The following is a 24,873-nucleotide window of genomic DNA, read 5'->3' on the forward strand; positions in this document are numbered from 1 at the left end:
GGACCTCCCCCTTGGCTAACTGTTTGCATTGCACATTACGTAACTGGGATTAAGTGAGGTCCCGTGCTTGGCTCTGGGACAAGTCTGAGGGGCAGGTGGGCACAGGAGGGCATGCCAGAGGTCCCCTGACAGGAGGAAGCAGCTGAGAGGGAAGGAAGCTGGCCCCCTGTGGCCTGGGAGCCGAGGGTGAGTGCCAGGAGAACCCCCGGAGTGCTCCAAGTCCTCTCATGACCACTGCCCTGGAGAAGGGGGCAGCTTTGGAGGAATGAAAACCACTCCTTGTCGGCACCTTTGTCCCTGTGCCTCAGCCTCCCCTTCTCACTAGTGACGAGACCCCACACTTAGAGTTCTCCAAAGGTCACCCCCCTACCCAGCTCTAACAGGGCAGGAGTCTGAGGCTGGGTCAGTCTAGCAAACAGTTACTTCACTTTGTTGGGGGAGGGGGTGGGGGGCTCACATCCTTCTTTGGTAACCAACATCCACAGTCAAGAAGAGGACAGAAAATGGAACTCAAAGGGTGTCCTTGGAGAAGGGTTGTGTTTTCCCTGGGGCTGACGCTACGTACGTTTCCTGCCATCTTTCAAATCCTATCCCTTGAAGCTGGCCCTGAGGACTCAACATGGAAAAAGGCTGAGCGCCCCCCACCCTGCTGTGCTCTCCTCCCATCGCTGGAGTCATGAGGACAATGAGGGGCTTTGTTCAGGGAGTTTTGGACCTCCAGTTAGGGACAGTACCCCTAGGGAGAGACAGGGCAGGTTGATGGTCTTGGGTGGTGAGGGTGTTTCTTGGGACTTTACACACCTGGTCAGGGAGGGGCATCCACCAGGAAGGACTTAGCAGTTCATCCCTGCGAGGTGATGGGGGAAGCCCAGAAGGTTACTCTGTCCTTTGATTTCTGTCATGCATTTGATGTGCCTACAAGGTCCGGCCCTGCTCTCCACTCTATAAAACCTCCTTTTCAAGATGGCACCTCTGAGTGTCACTTGCCTTATTTATAAAATGGGGCTCTCAAGACTTGCCCTGCCCTCTGGGAAGATCTAATGAGACATAGAGGCTGTCGAGGGCTGTGTGTGTCTCAGAAGCTCCAGGAAGGGAGTGACCCCATTATCAATGATGGTCTATACAAAACCATGAGCTCGAGACTGCAGCATGACCATGTGGCCACATGTTCTTGGCCTCGAGGGGGTCTTCATGGGCTGAAACTACAGCTAGGCTAGCCTTGAACCCAATGGCAGGGCTAGCCTAGGACTCTTCCAGGTCCCCTAGCCCTAGTGCATCCTGGGTCCCCAACCCTGGGCTATCAAGGGCCTCTATTTGGGGGCATCTCAGGGCCTCTTTAGACCAGCCGATGTGAGTCAGTACCAGACATCTTCCCGCCTGGCATCTTCCCTTCTCTGGGCTCCTGCTAGAGTTGGAGCCAGAAGGAGAAGGAGGGGGCATCTCTGGCCATTTCCCTCTGTCTGGGGCACCTGCTGCGTGTACTCAGGAGCGGTTAGGTAACTCTCCGCACGCCAGCTCTGCCCCACCTCACCGCCAGCCTCAAAGTCTGCAAAGCCCCGGCTGCTGTCTACACCCACTTCCCGCCAGGCTGGCGGCTGCAGAGATCGGGTTCCTCGGCTGTCCTCTCATTAGCCGCTAATCCTGCCCGTTTCTCACCAGTCTCCTTTCGCACTCTAATCCCTCCAACGGGAGGTGCCCCGGTTACTTCTGGAGGCATCAGAGACTGAGCAGGGAGGGCCAGGAGGAGGGGTGGGGGTCCTCCCAGGAGCTGTGAGCCTTCAGACACAACCCCAGGCATGTTTCCTGACCACGAATGTGCAGAGCACCCTACCGTGTGCACCTCTCCTCATTGTCTACAGCAGCATTCAACAGGACTTTCTGTGATGAGGGACATTTTGTGTATGTCTAATATGTCCTGTTAGACATATTTGGTAGCCAATAGTCCATGTGAAACATGGTTAGTGTGACTGAGGAACTGAAGTTTTAATTGAATCAAGTTTTGATTAATTTTACTTTAAATTGTCCCATGTGGCTTGTGGCTACCATATTGGACAACATAGGTCAACTCCATTTATTGAAGGCTTATTACATGCCAGGCCTCATTCTGAGTTCATTTCTTCATTTAAACCTCAGAACATCACTGTAGGGTAGGTACCATTATTAAGCCCATTATACACATAAGCAAACTGAGGTATGGAGAAGTTAAGTAACTTATCGAGGTTTAAGCCCATGTAATTAGCCACTTTGCTTGCTGTTGCACTGATGGGCTGCCCCACGGTCTCAGATCTAGGTGCTTCTACGCTAATTAGGGAGAGGACCAGGAGAGGATCCAGGCACAGAAGTCACCCCAATGTGACACAGGTGGCATCTGAGCCAGGCCTTGAAGAGAGGAAGGATTTTGATTAGGTGGGAGTGGAGGAGAGACAGGGGCATCCCAGGTGGAGAGGATGACCTGGGCAAAGGTGTGGAGGTGGGAGGGCGAGAAACAGGTGGAGTGGGGAGTTATTACAGTAAACAACATGGATCGGGACCCCACCTGCGTAGAGCTTACAGTTTGCTGTTTGCTGAGCTGAGAGCTTTATATCATTATCAAACGTTTTGGAAGGAGGTATGGGTGCCCCATTTTACAGCTTAAGAAATGGAAGTTCAGAGCTGGGCATGGTGGAACACACCTGTAGTCCCAGTTACTTAGGAGGCTGAGACCGGAGGATCACTTGAGGCCAGTAGTTGGAGGCTGCGGTGAAGGTCTGCAGCCTGTGAATAGTCACTGCACTCCAGCCTGGGCAACGTAGTAAGATGAAAGAAAGAAAGAAGAAAGAAAGAAAAAGGAAGGAAAGAAGGAAAGAAGGAAGGAAGGAAAGAAGGGAGGAAGGAAAGAAGGGAGGAAGGAAGGAAGGAAGGAAGGAAGGAAGGAAGGAAGGAAGGAAGGAAGGAAGGAAGGAAGGAAATAGAAGTTCAGAGAGATCAAGAAACTTTTCTGAGGTCACACAGCCAGTAAATGGGGAGACAGAACTTGAACCCAAGCGTGTCTGAGTCTGGAACCTGCACTGGAATCATAGCCTGGGCCCACCTTCCCTTGGAGAGCTTAACGTTGTGCCTGGAACACAGCAAGTGCTCAATACATGGTCTAAATTATCATTGTGTGGAAGCCTGGATCCAACTCCTTCGGGTTGCAGGGTGTCTTGGGAGCAGGAGGCTTCATTTTCTCTGCCTTGAAACAGAGGCAGAAGCCCCAGCCCCATCCCTCCCCCCCCTGCAGAGCGCACCCTCTCCAGGCAAAGCCGCACTGTTGTGTTTAGATCCTCATTTGCTAAGCTCTCAGGGGCCCATGACAACAACCACAACCTAAACAAACAACCACGGCGGGTAGACAGAGCCACCTGCACCCCACCTTGCAACCCCTCCTTCCAGGCGGTTGCTAGGAAACGTGAAAGAGTTGCTCCTATGGTCCATCCCCAGCACATTCTTGTCCTCCTTCCCCTGGATAGATCCTGCTAGAACCAGTTGGGCAGGTACAGAGGGGACCCCAGCTGTGCAGGAGCCTCACTGTGGGGCCAGCATTGCTGGGAGGAGGCAAGTGTTCAGACCACAGAAATGTGAGGCAGGTGGCCTTACATGCGTGAGCCACCACACCCAGAAGTGAAATTGAGGCACACCTTGTCAGAGCCCCAGCACCCTGGGACAGTCCACCTTCCATCCTTTACCCTTGGGTGGTTTCATCATCTTTTTAAATAAATTTTTGTTTGTTTGTTTAAGGGTGATATATAATTCACATACCGTAAATTCATCTTTTTCTTTTCTTTTTTTTCGAGATAGGGTCTCACTCTGTTGGCCAGGCTGGAGTGCAGTGGCACAATCATTGCTCACCGCAACCTTGAACTCCTGGCCTCAAGTGATCCTCCCACCTCGGCCTCCCAGAGTGCTGGGATTACAGGTGTGAGCCTCCATGCCTGGTCCTTCATCATTTTTAATAGAAGGTACTGGGTTTTATTATCTTTTTATATAAAAAAATCAGTAACAGACAACAGTGTAGGGGATGGCTGCAGAAGCGGTACTTGCTCCAACATAGCCTGAGGGAAAGGGCACAATGTATGAGGTTCCAATTTCTTCACATCTTCACCATTGTTATTTTCCATTTTCTTTCCTCCTTCCTTCCTTTTTCCTTCCTCCTCCCTCCCTCCCTCCCTCCCTTCCTTCCTCCCTCCCACCCACCTTCCTTCCTTCCACTTTCTTTCTTTTTTATTATGATAGCCATCCTAGTGACCGTCAAGTGGTAGCTCATTGTGATTTTCAATTGCATTTATCTAGTGACTAATCATGTTGCATCTTTTCGTGTGCTTACTGGCCATTTGTGTATCTTCTATGGAGAAAAGTCTATTCAAACTTCAAAAGTGTCTTTCCCCATTGTTAAATTGGGCTATTAGTATTTTCACTGATGACTTGTAAGAGTTCTTTATATATTCTGAATATTAATCCCTTAGGTATATAATATGCCAATGTTTCCTTCTATTCTCTGTGCTGTCTTTTCAGTTTCTTTAGTGTCCTTTGATACACCGAAGTTTTCAATTTTGATGAAGTCCAACTAGCTACTTTTTCTTTTGTTGTTTGGGCTTTTGGTGTCATTCTAAGAAAGCATTGCCAACTTGTCATGAGTCTTCCAGTCCATGAGCATGAGATATCTTTCCATTTATGTATGGCTTCTTTAATTTCTTTCAGCAGTGTTTTTAAGTTTTTAGTGTACAAGTCTTTTGCAACCTTGGTTAAGTTTACTCCTAAGTATTTTTATTTTTTGATGCTATTGTAAATGGAATTAGTTTCTTAATTTCCCTTTCAGATTGTTCATTTTTGTTAGTGTTGAGAAATGCAGTTGATTTTTGTGTGTTGATTTTGTGTTCTGCAACTTTGCTGAATTTATTTAATAGTTCTGACATTTTTGTGGGTGTGGAATCTTTAGGGTTTTCTACATATAAGATCATGTCATCTGCAAACGCAGACAATTTTACTTCTTCCTTTCCAATTTGGATGCCTTTTATTTCTTTTTCTTATCTAATTTCTCTGGCTAGAACTTTAATTCTATGATGAACAGAAGTGACAAAAGAGGGCAACCTCATCCTGATCTTAGAAGAAAAGCTCTCAATCTTTCATCATTGAGTATGATGTTAGCTGTAGGTTTGATCCATTTTTAGCTAATTTTTGTATATGGTGTGAGGTAAGGGTCCAACTTCATTTATTTGCATGTAGATATCTAGTTATCACAGCTCTATTTGTTGAAGAGACAGTTCTTTCCCTATTGAATGATCTTTGTGCTCTTGTTAAAAATTAATTGACCACAGATGTATGGGCATCTTAATTCTATACCATTGATTTATATGCCTATCCTTACGTTACCACCACACTGTTTTGATTACTGTACCTTTGTAGTAAGTTTTGAAATAAAAAGTGTGAGTCCTGCCCAACTTTGTTCTACTTTTTCAAAATTGTTTTGGCTAGTTCGAGTTCCTTGCATTTGCATATGAATTGTGGAATCATCTTGTCCATTTCTGCAAAAAAAAAAAAAAGGCAGCTGGGATTTGTGTAGGGATTGCTGTAGATTACTTTGGAGAGTACTTTCTTCTTAACAATATCAAGTCTTCCAATCCATGCACATAGATGTCTTCACATTTATTTAAGTCTTCTTTAATTTCTTTCAACAATATTTTATAATTTTTCGTGTACAAGTCTTGTACTTCTTTGGTTAAAGTTATTCTTGAGTATTTTATCCTTTTTGATGCTATTGTAAATGAAATTGTTTTCTTACTTTCATTTTCAGATTATTCATCATTAGTGTGTAGAAACACAGCTGATTTTTGTATATTAATCTTACATCCTGCAACCTTGCTGAACTTGTTAGCTCCAGTAGCTTTTTTCTCCTGATGTTTTGTCTCCCTTCATCACTTAGAAAATAAAATTCAGTATGAAAATGATGATGATGATGTTGATATACTGTTGTTGCTGATGTCTGTGCCACAAAATAACAACGGCCACCAAGAAGTCAAGACTTGTCAGAGGGAACTCCAAAGATGTCTGAGCTGGGGACACAGTTCCTGGTCAAGTTCATAGACTCTTCCTTTTCCTGTCTTATGTGACACCTTTGCTACTTATCATAGGAATGGGTTGTTATGGTGATAGGAGTATAGGGAGGATAGTGAAGGATTCTGCAAAATGAAAGAGGCCTTAATTTATACGTTGTCCAGGGTTGGAGCTGGCACATTCCTTCCTCAATATCTGGTGGCACCCAAAGGGCATCGAGTGTCTCAAATTCTTCATGCCAAACTGGTCTCTGCTTTCATTGCCATCCTTGGAAAGCCTGTAGTGCCTAAGACTACTGTAGAGGGAGACTGGGTCTGGGGTGACCACAAATAAAACAGCCCAAGCAGTTGTACCTCCTTTACCAACAAAGAGCAAATAATCTCCAAATTGTTCAGAAATGTAAGGTGCTGAAGCATGGGCTTGGCTACCTGGGTTTGAATCATAGCTTCACCTCTAAGGTGCTATGTGATCTTGAGTCTCAGTGTTCCCACCTGTAAATTGGGGCTGAGAACATCCCCTTCTTATTAGGTACTGAAATGGCAAGTACAGAAGAGGCCAATAAAGTACCTCATCTACTGCTTGGCACATGGTAAATGATCAATAGCATAGGCTTGTACTGTTATTATTGGGCTGGTCACCCAGGCTGCCTTCAACTCCAGGACTAGGACACAGCTAGGTGAGCCCATCCTTTCTAGTCCCTTCTCCCTTGTTCCGTGGCTGCCCTGCCCAGCCCTCTCCTTGGGTCTCTTTGCAGTGCTGAGTCTGGCTGCCAGACTCTGCCCTGTGGCTGTGCTCCTGGAATGACCCAACCTCCAGGGGTGGGTGGCCCAGGAAGGCACGTGGCTCTGGAGTCAGACACCCTGAGTTCCAGTCCTGGTGCCACCACTGAGCAAATGATTTTTTATCTCTGAGCCTCACTTTCCTGCCCTATAAGATGAGGATGACTATATTTATCTGACAATCTGCATAAATATTAAACAAGGTAGCGTTGTTAGAGCAGCAAGCCTGTCCAGGTGCTCAGTAAATGCCATCTGTTATTTGTTGCCAGGCTTTATGGAGCTGCTGGGGGCGAATAGGAGTCAGACACGAGGCAGATGATGACTCTTACCGCCTGATGAGCTCTGGTCCAGTGGCTCTGTGAGTGTGGAGAAGGGCCCCTGCCTGCTAGGGCCAGGTGGTACAGGGGCCTAGGGAAGACCTTCCAGAACAGGACTCGACTGACCTTGAGGATACACGGAATGAAGTTGGGGAGGGAGTCCTAGGCTGAGGGGATGGAAGGGCCAAGGCAGGGAGGCGGGAAGCTCGATGAATTGGTGAATTCACGGTGTTGATGAAGCTGGAACAGGGGTGTAGTGGCTGGGTCACAGAGGGCCTTGTAAGCCACCAGCAAGACTGATTTTACCCAAGGGGAAATGAGGAACCAGCAAAGGGCTTACACAGGAAGTGATATGATCAGATTTCCACGGCAGGAAGATTTTTCTGAGTGTCCTGGGAGTCTGGATGGGAGGGTAGGAACGGGCACCTGTGCCTCTTTCTGCCACTCTAGACGGCCCCACAAATGTTTTGGGCCTATAGGGCCTCAACCCACCTGGTCAATGAGCCAGATGCCAAGGGTTGTTCCTGATCACGCTCCTGGTGGACAGAGGTGCGGCTGGCCCCACACCGCCCCCTGGTGGCCAAAGGCAGAGATTTCTTCCCCCTCCCCCTGCCGAGCAAGGCTGGGGGGACTGGCCCCGCGGCTCCTCCCCCGTGTGCTCAGCATCTCCCCGGCTGTCTGGGCAGACAGACCCAGGCTCACATCTTTATAGTATGTGACATGACAAGTCACTTCCTGCCCTGAACCTCACTCTTGTCACCTGTAAACTGGGGGCGATGCTTCCTGCCTCAGCTTGGGTCTGGCACCCAGCAGGCGTTCGGGAGGGTGGCGCTGGCTGGCACCGTCACTTCCCACTGAGAGGCACAAATGTCTGAGCAACTTTCTGCAGTCCCTGGGCCTTCCCTCCACCCTAGGAATCCAGCACCTCACTCTGTGCCACCGTGTGTCCCCTGCCCCATGCTGGCACCCTCTTCCCCTCTACACCCCTCAAAGGCAGGGCAGGGGCACTGCCAGCAGCTGAGCTGGGTGCTGGCTCCAACTCCTCCATTGGATACCGAGGCTTCGTGGCCTGTGAAGTGGGGCTATAACCCCTGTCTGTGTCAGGGTTTAATGTAAAGGGGCTGTGCAAACTGTAGAGCGCTGTGCCATGGAGCTCGGGTGAAGACCTGCTCTGGGTACCCCAGACTCTCTCACAGTGACATGCCCTTTGGGCAGGCTCCTTGGGAGGTGAGCTGGGCTGGGGCCGGGGACACCTTTCCAACGGCCATCAGAACACGCCACGGGTCCCACCTGATCTCCGCCTGCCACACCCTGAAGATTGCGGGACCCTCAGCGAGGAGGTGGGCTGGGCAGGGCAGGTGCTGCCCCCATGCCCTGGACAGGTGAGGCCTGGGTGTTTCCAAACACTTAAATTTTTGACCAAGAGTTTTCATCTGTGGCCTCCGGCCAAGATTTTTGCCATTCTTTACTGACAAGCAAGAAGGCTCTGTTTCCTAACCTGAATGATACAATAGTTTTATTAACAGCTATCTCATGTGCACACAGTTGTTCATGAAGAAACGGCAAATGTTATCAGTGTTGCCCAAGGCCAGGAGAGCCCCTCCGGCTCCCTCAGACACCCCCGAGTCCCCTGGCCACCCACACCCTCTTCCTCAGTCTGGAAGCTCGCCCGCGCCCGGTCACCCTCACATCCAGTCACTCTCCCTTCAGGGTCACCGTCTTGGGCAAAGCACATCTGACCCCCGTCCTGTTTCTTTGCTGGGTGTTCCCCCCGAATTCAGCTCCTGCCCCCCAGGCACGCACGGTGACGACACCCCCACTCGCTAACTGATCGTCAGAGCCACTTCCGCCTCCTACCATGGGGCAAGTGCCTCCGTGTCCCCAGGGCCTGCAGAGCCTGGTGCTGGGCAGATACCCAATAAACGTTGAAGAACAAAAGAATAGACGGAGAAACAAACTTTAGGCAAATCAGCACCACACTCTGGGTGATTTCCCTTTTTTTGTTTTTAAAGTGACAGTGTTAAGAGTTAGGGATGGGGTTGCTGAGGACAGACCCCTGGGTAGAGCTCTCAATGTGCCCCTGCCCACCTTGCCTGGTAGGAGGTCCTGCTCTCACCTCCGCAGGTGACTGCCGAACTCGCTGTGTAACCACTAGGCCACTAGGCGTGCTCCGCCAGCTCTAGGATTCAGTCGCTGGTGCCTGCACCCGACCCCCTTGTCACTTGCCTCATGGCACCGGCTCTAGGCATTTAGTTTAGTTAGTTTGCCTTTTATAGCAGCAGGGCCCCTGTTCAGACTCTAAGCATGCGCACCCATGAAGGTCACAGCTGCCCCAGCTGTAGGAGCTGGGAGCCCCAAGGACCCCACGGTGCTCACCTGAAGACCCCCACCTTCTCAAGCCTCATCATTTTCTCACCTAAAATAGGTCCTGGGTAATTGAGAAAGCCCCTGTTAATTGGAGAAAGTGAAATCACAGAATCCAAGGGCAGGAAAGGGGCCCGGCATTTGCTGAGGCTACTGGTCTCTGGGAGGGGCTTGGCATCGGGGATGTTACTGCGTTGCAACAGGGACATCTGATTGACCCCTCACCCTCAGGGCCATCACTGGGGGGGACAGTACTCTTTTGCCCTGTAGGACGGGGAATCCAGAAGGACAAATAGCAGGAGCAACCATCCCGAGCCGTGGGCCCAGGTCTTCTGAGATATTGGTGGCCGCTGGCCTGGCCCAGCCAGGGGACAGGGGGCGGGGCAGGGTAGGGAGGGGGCAGGGCAGCACAGCCTGGGCTCCCAGGCTCTGGCTGATGGCTTCATTGTCCCCTGGAGTCAACCCACACAGCCACACCCAGGGGGGTCCCACTTCTCCATTTCTGATTTTCCCTCCAAAGGCAGAACAAGAAGCTCAAGTGGACCTGGAAGCTCTGCAGGAACTGGGACCCTCACCCCTGCCCCGTCTCCCCTGCCCATCCCAGCTGGCCTCCCACCTGCAGAAAACAGGGCTTCTCTGCTCTCAAGGCCTGACACTGTGCTCCCTGCAGGGCCCGGGGTCTGTGCACACAGTTCCGAGCTGGGACACCGGGCATGGGTGAGTCCTGGAGTGGGTGGATCTCACCGGGAAGGACGCGAGGGCAGCTTCTGCAGGTAGGACCCTTCCTCAGGGTTCTCATTGTCACTCCCATTCTCTGAATCTTCAGGGTGGCCTAGGCTTTGGTTGTCCCCCTTCTGAGATGTGACACAGGGTAGGTGGCTCTCTGCGCACACCTTCAGCACCACCCTGCTTGCACGGCAGGCGCCCGGGGAGGGTGCAAAGGGTTTGGAAAGCACAAGCACAGAGGCTGCGGCCAGGGTCTTCATTGCTCTGGGGAGGGTCTTGTTGCCTCGAGACCCTGCAGCTTCTCCTGGGAGGCCTTGTCGGGGAGCAGCACCTCCACAGTGTAGCTGACCTTCTTGGCGTGCACTAGGCTGTAGGTGTTATCGAAGCGCAAGACATCTGCAACGACAGAGAGGTTGTCAGGCAGAGCACGGCCCGGCACGTCTGCACTCCTGGTGCCCTGCTCAGACCTAAGCCAGTGGCTTATGACAATCTCCTTGGGCGATGCTCGTGCTATGTAAAGGAATGACAACCGCCAGCATGCACATGCCCCTTCCGTGCACCGGACATACCACTACAGGCAGTCACAGCTCCCTGAAGCCTTGAAGCGGCCCCATGTGGAAGGTATTGTCACCTCCATTTTATAGAGGAGGAAACAGGCTTAGAGAGATGATGCGACTTTCCAGTGATCACAGAGCAACGAGGGGAGGGACTGGCTTTCTCTTATCCTGAAGTTCCGACCCAGGGAGGAGCCCTGCTTCCCCGAGGAAAGGGCCGAGCTATGGAAGCCGCTTTTCCATCTCGCAGAAGGCATTTCCCTCAATGCCAAGGTCTGTCGTGAACTCTGGGACTTGGGGAGTCGTGCAGGTGTCTCTGTCTCCACTCTCCTAACTTTCCCGTGCCACACGGGAGCCCATGGCTGCTTACGTACCTGCCTCTTTGCCTGACAAGCCTGGTGTGGGGACTTCCCAGATGACCCCAAGTCCCTGGGCTCTGAACCCCGGCTCTTCCTCCACAGTGAGTCTCTGCCCTTGTACCCACGTGTAGGGGCCACTCATCCGCTCCCTGACCCCAGGAGACAGCTCCACTGGAGCCCACGGCGTGGAGGAGCTTACACAGTCCCCACACCCTTCCTGAGAGCCAGAAATAGAAGGCAAACAGGGGGTACACTGGCCAGAGACGGTCAGCTCATTTCTCCACCACGAGGAGGAAACAACTCCAGTGAACCCCGCGGCTCTTACAAACACCGGCCTTGAGGCAGGTGAGGCTCCCGTCCTCGGGCACCAGGTGGGCGTTGTAGCGCTGGCTGGGCAGCACCTCCGTCATCTCCCCTGCCCGCTGCCGCTCCCCCATCCTGGTCTTCAGGAAAACCCCAAAGCCGATGTCCCCACCATCTGATGCGAACTGCCACCTGCAGTGGACGACAGAGCCCCAGTGACGACCACCTGCCTGGGCACTGGAGCCCCTCCCAGCCGTGCCCAGGTGTGGAGTGGCCACCGTCCCTACCTGAGCACACAGCCTGGGAACAGGATCTCATTCTCCACCTGCAGGGAGGAGCCGCGGCCCACGGACTTTGTGTGCTCGTACTGCGCCCTCACCTGGTTGCGCAGGTAGTAGGTCTTGGGCACCTCGCCCCCGTAGTTGATCTGTGGACGAGGGTGGGTGAGCGGGCACTAGACCACGCTGTCTCCCTCCTCCCCACCTCTGGGCTCCCTGTACCTTGGTCAAGCACTTGGGGTTGCCGTCGGGGTCCGTCATGGTCCCCCCAAACTCCACGGGCAGCTGGTCGGGGCTGATGAACTTGGTCAGCTCCTGCTTCCAGTTGTCTGTGTGGGGCAGGAGGGGGGCTCCGAGGGGGCTCGGGAGACTCAACAGAGGGCAGCGGGGCTGAGCCCAGTGAGGGGACCTGATATGTCCCAGGACATGGTCTAGGACCCCAGGCCTCGCCCGTGCATGCGGTGGCTGACTGGGGTCGGGCCAGGGTCAGGGCCTGAGTCAAGAGGACGAGCCAGGGAGAAAGGGGCTTTTAACATTGACCTCTGCTTCCCAGGCAGATGCAGACAGGGGCGCAGCCAGGAAGCCAAATCACTCACCTCCCAGAATCACTATCTTCCTGCGTGTCTCCTCACTCATGAAGGACTTGACCAAGTTGAAGGCCACGGGGAACAGTCTGGAGGCTGAAACACATGAAAGTCCCTTGAGGAGCTAGACAAGAGAGGACTCGGGTATATAAGGCCACGGCCAAGGGCACCTGCTGGACAAGAGTTGGACAGATATGGATTCTGCCATTCCCTCCTGTGTGACCTTCAGCTAATTACTTACCCTCTCTGAGTCTTAGTGCTATTAACTGTAAAATGACGATTAAATAATGTATGTGCAACATGGGGCACAGTGCCTGGCTCTCAATAAACAGCTGCCTCGCCCAACCCAGTTGTAAGGTCTTGGGCACAAGCTGGCACCATTGTCAGCAAATTGGTTCCCCAGTGGTAACTCTTCCTTTCCACACTCAAGGTTTTCCCAGGTTACCCTGGAATCCTCTTGGGTGCAAGCAGATGAGGTGACTACATTAGACCTCCTGTCCCACCCTAAATCACACACACACACTGAGTACTGTCTGTGGGCCAGGCTCTGTGTCTTCTCCACAGACTATCTCATTTAACCTCACAGCTACTTATGGGGAGGGTGCCCTTGGAGCCCCATTTTACAGCGTGAGAAAACTGAGGCTCAGTGAGGTTCAATAGACTTGCTCAAAGTCATAGAGTTGGCTAGATTTGAACCCAGATCACCTGATTCCAGAGCACATGTGGTGACCCCCTCACTACACAGGCCATCTCGGACAGGGGCCAGCCCCACTCAAAGTGTGTCCATCAACCAGCCTGGTCCATGGACAGTGTGTTACCAGTCCACATTGAAATAAGAAAAGAAATAACAGCAAACATTTAGAAACTTATAACTTAGTTGAGATTGCTGCAACATACCAGCCACGCCTTTGTACATTACAAAAGTATCTGTCTGTGAAGGACTGGAACTACAGATCGAAAACAGAAACCAAATAAACAAAAAACTGGTTCTTCCCAAAGGGTGATTTGAGAAGCCCTGAACTCAACGGTGTACCTGCTGTCCCCGCCCTCCCCATCCCGGTCATGGGCTCACCTCGAACAATAATTAAATTCTTCAGCATCTCAGGATAATTTGCTTCCAGTATGGCAAAAAACTGTGGAGTCAAGATGGGTCTGGTCGAGGCCACGTTCTAGCATCCCTTACCCCTGGGTCTCTGTGGCCTCTGATGCTGCTGAGACAAGAGGCCCGTCCCCAGCCCATGTCGCCTTCCCCGTGAGCATGCGCTTCCTCCTCTGTGTTCTTCTTCCTCCTTGGAGGGAGGACCCTGGGCTAGTGTCACTAGCTGGCACCCTTGCTCCTCCATGGACCAAGGTTCCCAGGCTGGCGTGGGCAGCAGCTCCCTGCCGGCCTGGGAACCATTGCTGCTCCAGTGTCAAGCCAGCTGCCCGCCTTACCTGCTGGTAGACCTCCACAGCTGGCTTCCACAGGTGCCTCAGGCTCAGCCCCTCCATGTCAAACACCATCAGCACCATCTCGATCTTCCTGCCCAGCTGCACAGGACAGAGCAGGTACATTGGTCAGGCCACAGCTCCAGCTGGGAGACCTTAGCCAGGGAGACTCAGGCATTTGTCCCCGCTGCTCTGCCACCCTATCCCCGCTGGCAGCCCACAGTGTCTTCAAACAGATGGGGCCATCGAGGTTTTGAGAAGATGCCACATCTAAGCCCTGTCCCAGTCTGATTCATGTTGTTATCACGCTTTGCTCGACACCACTGCCTGGAGTAAGTTACCCATAGAATTAAAGACGCCATTCATTACACACTGGGCATCTCCATGTACAATAACAGACTGTGTCAGCCGGTGTTCTGTGGTCCCACGGCTGTGTCCAAGACAGAGCTACCCTGCTGGCAGGCTGCATGGCCTCGGGCTGGTTTTTAACCCCTCTAACCCTTAGGTTCTTCCTCTGAAAATAATATTAATACCAGAGAATTCCATGTTCTGATAGAATTGCTGTAAGAATCCAATGAGATAATGCAGAAAGAGCCCAGCGCCTGGCACGTGGCAGGTCCCTGGGAGATGCTAGCAGATAGTATTAGTGTCATTATCACCATCATCATCAGCTCTAATCAGGAACATCCATGAAGCAGAAGAAACTGTGTCAACGCAACAAGATCAGCTCCCTTGTTTGAGAGACGTACATCTTTTCAAACCTGCCACTGAATACGGTGCTTTACAATTCACGCATGCCTGCCACGGGTCTCTGTGGAGGGACTATTTTGTGTCTAGCCTCGTAGGAGGGGTTGGTGATGCCAACCCTGCCGTCATCACGTGGAGTCTGATTGTGCCACAGTGACATACCAGCCGCAACCAGGGGGGTCTTTCCCCTAAGTGCATCTAGAAGCTTAGACTGACAAAACCAACAAGGGCACACTTGGCACTAGATTCACTGTGAAGGACACAGAGGGTCAGTGGACAGCTCAGGGACAAGGACATGAGATCTGCAAAGGTGGACATGGAGTCCTTCTTGGTTTAGAAGCCCCATGCCCCATAGGACTCAATATTTTGTGCAGGGTCCCACAAGGGACATGCCCAGTTTCCAGGGTCCCTGCTTCCAGGGGTGTGCATCAGGTGTTTATAGTTACGCAGTTTACACTGAGAGGACATCTCTTCCAGAAGCAAAGCTGACTGCCCACCACTCCCAGGGTTCCAGGGCAACAGAGCTGCACCCAGGCCAGTGTCTCATGTAGAGGCTTTGGTGGCCCTGCACTCATGCCAGCAGTGTCACGCATATGCTAGATGCTCGTGGATGGGCAACAGTGGGAGAAGCTCACATTCCCCCAGAGCTCTGAGCGCTGAGGCCTGGGGAGAGGTGGGGGGTCATAGGGTGTCACCCTCGAGGCAGAGCAGGTCCACCGTGCACCCCACCCCGGGTGCCCACCTTCTCACTCTGCAGCGCACACTCACGCAACAGCAGCTCGCAGACCCTGATGCGCTTCCGGATCAGCTCCTGCTTGGAGGCCGACAGGAGGAGACCCTTGGGGTCAAGGGTCCCAATGATGTCGAACCACACCGGGCAGCCTTCATAGTCGTAGCCGCACAGGCCTCCCGAGTCGTACAGCTGGATCACCTGGGCATGTGGGTAAGGGCCCTGCTCCATCAGGTGGCTGGACATGGGGGTGAGGGGGGAGGTGGGGGAGGGCATCAGGTGGCCTGGGGGATGCTGCAGGGGGCTCACCTCCAGTGGCTGCCACGAGAGGATGTTGTCCAGGTCTTGTTGCTTCCGGAACTCCACGTGCTGCAGGGACACAGCAGGAGCTAAAGACCCTGCCTGTCTCCAAGGCCTCTGTGGAGCACCTGGGGACACCAGGCCAGGTCCCTCTGCCCACAGGAGCCAAGATCCTGCCAGAGTACACCTAGGCTCCACCAGCACAGCCCAGGAGATGGGGACAGGAGGAGGGCTGGGGGGATCCGGGTCTGATGCAGAAAGGATCCGAGGAGGAAGGAAGAAGAAACATGAGAATGGGATGGGGCGAGAGTCCCCGCTCTTTGTCCTAATCCCAGGGGCGCGGTGTGTGGGACACCAAGGCTAACGGAGCCTCACCTGCCGGAGCATGTTCTCGGATTTCTGCAGGTCAAAGTTCCGAGCTGCAAGAAGATGAGGTGAGAAGAGACTCAAGGCTGGATCTAGAACGAGTCATTCCCTGAAAGCTTGTGAGGGACATAATGAGGGTATCCCCAGCTTGTTCCTCCTGACACTCCAAGAACACACAGAGGGTCTGGAACACATGGAGGGTTTTTGTTGTTTTTTGAGACACGGTCTCACTCTGTTGCCTGGGCTGGAGTGCAGTGGTGTTATCATAGCTCACAGCAACCTCAAACTCCTGGGCTCCAGTGATCCTCCTGCCTCAGCCTCCCAAGTAGCTGGGACTACAGGCACGTGCCATGATGCCTGGCTAATTTTTTGTATTTTTAGTAGAGACGGGGTCTTGCTCTTGCTCAGGCTGGTCTCGAACTCCTGAGCTCAAGAAATCCTCCCGCCTCAGCTTCCCAGAGTGCTAGGATTACAGGTGTGAGCCATCACTCCTGGCCTGGAAATTTTTTTTTTTTTTAAGCAAAGATCTTTAATCCTCTAGGAAACTTTGGAGGACCCTCGATTTCAACTTTCCAGTCCTTTTTAACTAGAGGCTGATCTAGCCCATAATATTTGATGTCCCCCCCACCCAGCAAGCAGAGACCCTCCCCCCACAGTGTTAGGGGCAGTGAGAAGCATGGATTTTGAATCAGACCAACTTGAGCTTGAATTCTAGTTTTGTCCTTTTATTTCCTGTGCAATCTTGAGCAAGTTACTTAGCTTCTCTGAGCCTTAGTTTTTTTAATCTGTTACATGAGAACAATATCTTTTTCCAGTTATTCAAAGAAGGACATGAAAAAAAAGTCTGTAAAGGGCTTGGCACAGTACGTGGCTCACAGTAAGTTCTCAATAAATGGTAGCTATTGTTGTGATTACTTATTTTGAAGAAATAGATACACTTTAATTGAAAACATAATGCTCTATTTTGGCAATGCTATGGAATTTGGCATTGATGGAGTTGCAACCAGATGCAGGCTCAGAGATTTTCAAATGCAAGGGGCCTGAGATGCTCTCCAGACCTCCTCTGCTCTGATCATGAACCTCCAGAAATAACTACGGAGGCCACCTGCACAGCCTTGATTATCTCCTGTGATGGGGAGTTCACTACCTCAGTAGGCAGCCCACTCCATTCCTCAGCCACTTTGACTGAGCATAAATCCGCCCCACAATGATTCCAGCCCCATCATCAGAGGTCAAACAAATATATGTAATCATTTGTCAATGTGGCAACCCTGCAAATATTTGAATTCAAGCCATCAAGTTCACCTGCCTGATCCTTCTTCTGGGCTATATACTTATGCAAATCATCTTCCGAGTTAACACTATTTAACAGAACTTTTGGGGTCAATGCTGTCCAAGAGAACTTTCTGTGAAATGTCTTACACCTGAGCAGCTCAATTTGGCAGCCACTAGCTGCCTGTGGCTACAGAGCCATTGAAAAGTGACAAGTGGGACTGAGAACCTGAAGTGTTAATTTAATTTTAATAGTTATGTGTGGCTAGAGGCTACCAAATGGTACAGTTCTATATACTTCAGGGATTTTAAGGTTTTTGCTGTACAGATCTTGTGTGTTCTAGGTTAAATTCCTGGATATTTTAGGGGCTTTGTTGCTATGTTGAACAGCAACTGATTTTTATAGTTTGCAGTTGGATATCTCTGTGCATAGAGAAATGCTATTGATTTTTATATCTGGCATTATTGCTGAACTTTCTCTTGAGTTCTAGAGCTTTTCTGTCGATCCTGTTGGTTTTCAAGGGAGATGAGCAATTTATCTGCAGATATTTTAACTCTTTTCTTGTAGTCCTTACATCAAGGACTATTTTTTTCTTTCCTTATAACATTGGCAAAGGTCTCCATTTCTATGTTTATTTGTTTATTTATTTATTTGGAGACAGAATCTTGCTCTATTGCCTGGGCTAGAGTGCCGTGGCGTTGGCGTAGCTCACAGCAACCTCAAACTCCTGGGCTTAAGTGATCCTCCTGCCTCAGCCTCCCAAGTAGCTGGGACTACAGGCATGTGCCACCATGCCCGCCTAATTTTTTCTATATATAGTTTTAGTTGCCCAGCTGATTTCGTTCTATTTTTAGTAGAGACAGGGTCTTGCTCTTGCTCAGGCTGGTCTCGAACTCCGGAGCTCGAGCGATCCACCTGCCTCAGCCTCCCAGAGTGCTAGGATTACAGGCGTGAGCCACCTCGCCCGGCCACCAGTTCTGTTTAAACAGTAAATATTGATTGATGTCATCATCCTTTCTTCGTTCCTGATCTTAAAGAAAATACATCTAAAATTTCACCTTAAGCATTAAATTTGTTAGAGCATGTTTGCTATATAATCATTACCAAGTCAAGGAAATTCCCTTTTATTCCTAGACTGGTAAGACTTCTGTTCTGTCTTATAAATAAGATTTGAACCTTTTCAAATGCTTTTTATGCATGAATTGAGGTAGTCACATAATTTTTTCTTTGTAACTCTATTAATGTTTTAGACATCACTGATAGATATTTTGATGTTGAACTGTTTTTGCACACCTAAGATAAATTCTCCTTGATCATGCTGCATAATTTTAATACCCCATTGGATGCTATTATGTAGTATTTATTTAAATGTCTTTATACTTACATTAATAGGCAGAACAAGACTAGAATTTTCTTTCTTTCTTTTTTTTTTATTGTCCTGATCTAGCTTTGGAATCACACTTAACCAAGCCTCATAAAGTAACTTTCACTCTTTCATATACTCTAAAGCAACTTAAATAATTTGTATGAAAGAGGAATTAACTGGTCTTAAAACTTTAGAGGAATTTACCTGTAAAGTGATTGGAGTCTGAGGGGATTTGCAAGAGGGGAGGTTTTCACTACCATTTTAATTTCTTTAAAACGCTTTGGTCTGGCCGGGTGCGGTGGCTCACACCTGTAATCCTAGCATTTTGGGAGGCTGAGGCGGGCGGATTGTTTGAGCTCAGGAGTTCGAGACCAGCCTGAGCAAGAGCGAGACCCCGTCTCTACTAAAAATAGGAAGAAATTATATGGACAGCTAAAAATATACATGGAAAAAATTAGGCGGGCATGGTGGCACATGCCTGTAGTCCCAGCTACTGGGAAGGCTGAGGCAGTAGGATCGCTTAAGCCCAGGAGTTTGAGGTTGCTGTGAGCTAGGCTGACACCACGGCACTCACTCTAGCCCAGGCAACAACAGAGTGAGACTCTGTCTCAAAAAAAAAAAGAAAAAATGCATTGGTCTCTTGAGGTTTTCTATTTCTTCTTGCTGGGTTTTGGCCTACTATATATTTTTTTCTAGGTATGTACAGATTCCATTTAGATTTTCAAAGTTATTAGTGTACAATTGTTCATAATATGCTTCAATTGGCTTTTTAAAGAATCGCTGTGGTGTTTATAGGAGATTTTTCTGTTGAGAACCAACATGTGGTGCTCTGTCGACGGTATTTGGGCACTGCTGATGGGATATGATACTAGATTTGTTTTTAGTAGCACCTACTATGTGCCAAGCTGAGGGCTCTGAGGCAGGCACAGTCCCTGCCCTCATGGAACTGGCATCTGAGTGGGACAGATGGACACAGATGTGGGACAGAGGGAAAGGACTGCAGAAGGAAGGTCAGGAAGTCCCCTCAGCGTGAGGCGATGAGCCCCTGCCAGGCTCTGGCCCAGCGATCACCCTCCCCTCGGCCTGCGTCTTGGGCTAGCGAGGCAGGGAGTGCTGGAGGTGATGTCGTTGCGGGCGATAGGGCCGTGTCAGCAGGGTCTATCACTCACGACACGAAGTGGGAGGCGTTGGGACACTGGCCAGCCCCTTCCAATCTTGGAGACTTTTCCTTTCCTGTGACCCAGCAGCCTAAGTTATCCATGATCTCTCTGCTTTATAAAGGACACACCAGCTAATACCCAAAAGCTGTTTTTTAAACCAAAAAGACTCCAAGGAGGAGAGGTGCTGATGCCATATCAAGGGGCTTCAAGAAATCCACTGTTCCAACTCCTTCTTAGCCCAGGCTGGGGACAATGATATGTTCACTTGTGAAAAAAAAAAAAAAAAGGCCAAGGTGGCTCATGCCTGTATTCCTAGCACTCTGGAAGGCCAAGCAAGGAGGGAGGATCACTTGAGCTTAGGAGTTTGAGACCAGCCTGAGCAAGAGTGAGACCCCACCCCTACTAAAAATAGAAAAATTAGCCGGGCATGGTGGTGCACACTTGTAGTCCCAGCTACTAGGGAGGCTGAGGCAGGAGGATCGCTTGAGCCCAGGAGTTTGAGGTTGCTGTGAGTTATGATGACGTCACTGCACTCTAGCCCAGGAGACAGAGTGAGACTCTGTCTTAAAAAAAAAGAAAAAAGAAAAAAAGAATAGAAACGGCCCCTGCCACACAGCCAAGAGGAGCTTAAGGAGATAAGATGACTAAATGTACTGTGAGATCCTGGAACAGAAAAACTAAGGAAATCTAAATAACCTATGGACTGTGGTTAATAATGATGTATCCATATTGGTTCACTAATTGTAACAAACACACCACCATAATAATAATATGATGTTGATAACAAGGGAAACTGAGTGACTTTCTGTACTACCTTTGAAATTTTTCTGAAAATCGAAAACAGTTCTAAAACATAAAGTTTACAAAAAAAAAAAAATAATGATAAAAACAGAACAAAACAGAAGGAAGAGTCAGTTCCTGAGTACAGGCTTCCTTCATGCAGGTGCCAGACACATCTGTGATTTGGTCTGACTCACAGCAGCCTGAACGTAGGGACCAATATTATGCCCATTATACAGAAGAGGAAACTGAGGCTGAGAGACGATGGATGACTCGGCCCAGGCTCACTGCCAGCACGTGGTAGAGCTGGGATTCAATCGCAGCTTTGCCTGATTCCAAGGCCGGGCGTTTTGGAACCCTGCACGGCGTATATGCGTTATGGGTTGACTCCCAACATCTCTCCCATTGCAAGTTCAAAATCCATTCCATGGGGCGGGATGAGTGAAAATGAATTATTTTCATTCCCCCTAAGCCCTGGGGTGGTTTCTGTTATTATTATTTTTGACTGTAGCTGGAATTCCTAGAAGAAACTCCTTCTCTACTGTTAATTAAATCCACTTCCTTAAGTGTTTGCTGGGCACTTACTCAGTGCCCTCGGGGACACCTAGTTTCCCTAAGGGGACAACACAGCCCTGTCCTCAGGGAACTGGAGATAGACCCAAACGCATATATTGAAGGTGGTGCAATACCTGACCTAAGGCCTGGCCAGGCCAGTTAAATCCTGAGGACATGCCAGGTGTTAACTCCAACGTCACTATGCTGATCGGGTGCCCCAGTGGGGGTGGGGCATGCGGTGCTTATGCACAGGGGGTGGGGTGGGGGGTGGGGGGGGTGCTCAGATTCTAGCCCAGAGCAGTCTGATTCCAGAGCCCATGTTCTTTACCACTCAGCAACACTGTCCCCCGAAGTCCCCCACAGCTTCTCCTGAGACCCTCCTTCCCTCCCTCCCTCCCTCCTGCCTCCCCAGCCCCTGCCAGCCTCACCTCGGAGCCAGCGCAGGAGGAAGAAATCGTCAGCGTTGGGCAAGGTGGGTAACAGGTCCCGGAGGTTCTCCTGGAACTGAGGGTGGGAAGATCTGATGGTCAATGGGGCTCTCATGACCCCTGGGGCCACCACCCCTGTCCCCAACTCTTCCCACCCTCATCAGCCGTCACCGTACCCAGGGACCCTGCAGGGTGGGGACCACATGGTTAGTAACAGCTGCCCTGACCCATTTTGCCACCTGGGAATGGGGCATCCTCCAGCCCACCATTCCAGGAGAAAGACATGGGTCCTTCTCAAAATTTGGGAGCACCATGTCCCCCAAGACTCTCATTCCACAAGTGGGGCTCCAGCATCCCTATTTTTACAAGGATCCCTGGGTGATTCCAACGCAGGCCAGCCAGGAGGTTTTAGGAACATTGTCCCTGTTACTGCATCTTAAGGGTCTGGATTTGGAGGCAAGCTATTTCACCTCTCTCTGAGCCTCAGTTTCCTTGTCTGTGAAGTGGGGATAATGATAAACTCGATCAAAGAAGTTTATGCACGTAAAGCACTTAGTGTCAGGCCTGGCTCTAAGCAGATGTCAGATAAAGGTAGGCCCACATTCAACGTGGAATGCCTAAAGCCTGGGACAGTGGACACTTTGTGGAAAAAAACAGAGGCAGAGGTCTGCAGAGAGGAAGTGGCTGAAAGAGAAGCCAGGGATGCCTCATCAGGACATCTGGGGGTGCTGGGGGAAAGGAGGGTGGCTGACCCGCTGTGGGGTGACTATTCCTACTGGCAGATTTTAGGGAAGTCACTAGGAGTTTCAGGCTCAGGTCTGAGAGAGAGAGAGGAGATCTCACTTCCCTGGGGACTAAGGGAGCTGAAGGCAAGGGCTGGATTTGGAGGTGAATCTGTGAACCAGAATTTGGGATTAGAAACATATGTGAGCCGGCCAGGTGCGGTGGCTCATGCCTGTAATCCCAGCATTTTGGGAGGCCGAGGTGGGAGGATCTCTTGAGCCCAAGAGTTCAAGTCCAGCCTGGGTAACATAGCGAGACCCCTGTCTCTACAAAAAAATATAGAAAAATTAGCTGGTCATGGTGGCGCACACTTGTAGTCCCAGCTACCCAGGAGGATCGATTAAGCCCGGGAGTTGGAAGTTGCAGTGAGCTATGATGATTCTACTGCACTCCAGCCCAGGCAACAGAGCAAGACCCTGTCTCAAAAGAAAAAAAAAAAAAAAAAAAAAAAGAAAGAAAGAAGAAGGAAAAAGAAACAGATGTGAGGCCATTCACCAAACCACCTTTAGCTTTAAAATAAGAGCGTATTCACGTATTGTTTACATAATTAAAAATGCATAATCAGTTTCCACATCTACAGTGTTAACAAGTAACATGAGCGACAGCACCTGCTGTAACCATCTGAACCAGCACCGGCAGTGGAAGTTCTTGCACAGACAGCTGCAGCCTCTGGGCTCTGGGGGAAGTTTTTTTGAGGGCAGAAGGGGGACAGGGCCCCCTGAGAGGCAATGGCTCTGCACCCCTAAGCCCCTCCAGGTTTCCAGGCTCCCTCATTTGAACCTCAGGACATGCCCTAAGGCAGGAAGGACAAAGGTCACACCCCTGCTTTGCAGATGAGGAAACTAAGACTAGGGCGGTGGAGACTCTATCCCAGGCCGAGTGGGGAAGTGGCAAGGCCAGGAAGACTCCACCCTGGGGGGCCACACCACCCTTGGAATGGACGGCACATCTAAGGGAAAGCCACTAACTGAGCAGGCGCAGGGAAGGTCGGACGTAACGTGGAGAAAACTCATGATGGCGCCGTATGCAGAAAGCAGCACCTGGCAGTGTGACCAGAGGTGGTGAAAACTAAGCTCAGGAAGAATCTAGAAGGAAATGATCCTAGTATAGCTGTCTAGACCTCTGAGATCATGGGTCATCTTTTTCCCTTCTTGCTACTTTTCTCTTTTCCCCCAATTTAAAAAATAATCAGCATTCATTGTTTTTAAATAATGGGAAAAATAAGAATAAACTCTTTACGTCGTTTAAAGCCCTTTGGCCCACAGGCATTTCTGTCGCCATTCATCCCCAAAGGCCGGGTGTCAACTCCCTCCTGTGACCACAATGCCAGGGGCTTCCCTGAGGTCCCCACCAGTGGGGAGGGAGAGGGCTCACCAGGGGACCCCCTCTCCTTCACCATGGACACTTCTCAATCATTTGGGGCCCTCTCTCCTTCACTGGGGGCCCCTCCTCCACCTGGGGACCCCTGTCTCTCACCTGAGGGCCCCTCCTTCATCTGGGGACCTCCTGCTTCACCCCTGGGGTCCTCATTCCTCCCAAGAGAGCCCTTCCCCAGGGCAGGAGCCTCAAAATAAATCATTCCCCACCAGTCTTAAGTTGCTGTTTCACAAGCCCCAAGTGTGAGCCAAGGCTGTGACCCTCTCCTGCCACCCTCAAAGTCATAGTTTCCAATCGCTGGCCATCCACAGTCACATTGCTCTGTGACACCTAAGGCCCGGACATTCTCCGCTTTCCCAGTGGCCTCCACACTCCAGGTCTAGCTGGCAGGACTGTGTCACAATCACCAAAAAGCCCATCCATTTCCCTTTTTTTTTTTTTTTGAGACAGAGTCTCGCTCTGTTGCCCGGGCTACAGTGAGTGCCGTGGCGTCAGCCTTGCTCACAGCAACCTCAAACTCCTGGGCTCAAGCAATCCTCCTGCCTCAGCCTCCCGAGTAGCTGGGACTACAGGCATGCGCCACCATGCCCGGCTAATTTTTTCCATATATATTTTTAGCTGTCCAGATAATTTCTTTTTATTTTGAGTAGAGACAGGGTCTCGCTCTTCCTCAGGCTGATCTTAGAACTCCTGACCTGGAGCAATCCTCCCATCTCGGCCTCCCAGAGTGCTAGGATTACAGGCGTGAGCCACGGCGCCTGGCCTCCATTTCCCTTTAATAAAAAACTTAAGGTAGGGAAACTTGGCCGGAGTCATCGAGATACCAAGAAAAAGCAAACAAATGTTGCAATCTGGGCATGAGATCTGGCAGTCTGTCTGTCCAAAGCTGCCCCAGTAGCCTGTGGGCAGAGCCACCCCCTCCCCCACAGCGCGGGGGCAAAGGCCAGGGCGGGGTGGTAGGGAGCGGGCAGGGGTGGAAGTCTGGATTTGGCTCCAGAGTCCCCCAGAGAGGGGGTCCTGGCCGGCGGGACAGAGGCGATCTCCAGGCTTGGTGCTCCCGTCGGTACAACCGGGGCTCCAGCCGGGTTGGACCCTCCCCAACCCGCCCAGCTCGCGATGCCCCTCACCCTGGCCAGCGCCTCCTGCTGCTGGGGGCTCAGGTCCCCAACTCGGCCGCTCATGGTGCCCGCAGGCGCAGGGGGCGCGGTGCAAGTGTGCAGGACGCGTCTGCCCGCCGCCGCCGCCGC

At 50.9% G+C, this 24,873-nt stretch overlaps 1 protein-coding gene across 2 annotated transcripts; it reads right to left on the reverse strand.

Annotated features, from left to right (window-relative positions):
• Positions 1–8,699: 8,699 nt before the first annotated feature.
• On the reverse strand, positions 8,700–24,873 carry LOC123625838 (SEC14-like protein 4). Of its 2 annotated transcripts, none has more exons than XM_045534466.1 (12): positions 24,754–24,873; positions 21,467–21,542; positions 15,914–15,957; positions 15,548–15,607; positions 15,251–15,439; positions 13,768–13,863; positions 13,406–13,466; positions 12,346–12,429; positions 11,972–12,078; positions 11,759–11,898; positions 11,494–11,663; positions 8,700–10,651 (listed from the first exon to the last, which is right to left on the reverse strand). In XM_045534466.1, exons 1-12 carry the CDS (start codon positions 24,805–24,807, stop codon positions 10,512–10,514), a joined length of 1,221 nt encoding a protein of 406 aa, XP_045390422.1. In that variant the 5' UTR covers positions 24,808–24,873; the 3' UTR covers positions 8,700–10,511. The 2 variants fall into 2 exon arrangements, with proteins under 2 accessions (XP_045390422.1, XP_045390421.1); XM_045534465.1 differs by having other exon boundaries at positions 15,251–15,460; positions 24,754–24,868.

Source organism: Lemur catta, chromosome 21 (assembly GCF_020740605.2).
Source record: "Lemur catta isolate mLemCat1 chromosome 21, mLemCat1.pri, whole genome shotgun sequence".
Classification (NCBI taxonomy): domain Eukaryota; kingdom Metazoa; phylum Chordata; class Mammalia; order Primates; family Lemuridae; genus Lemur; species Lemur catta.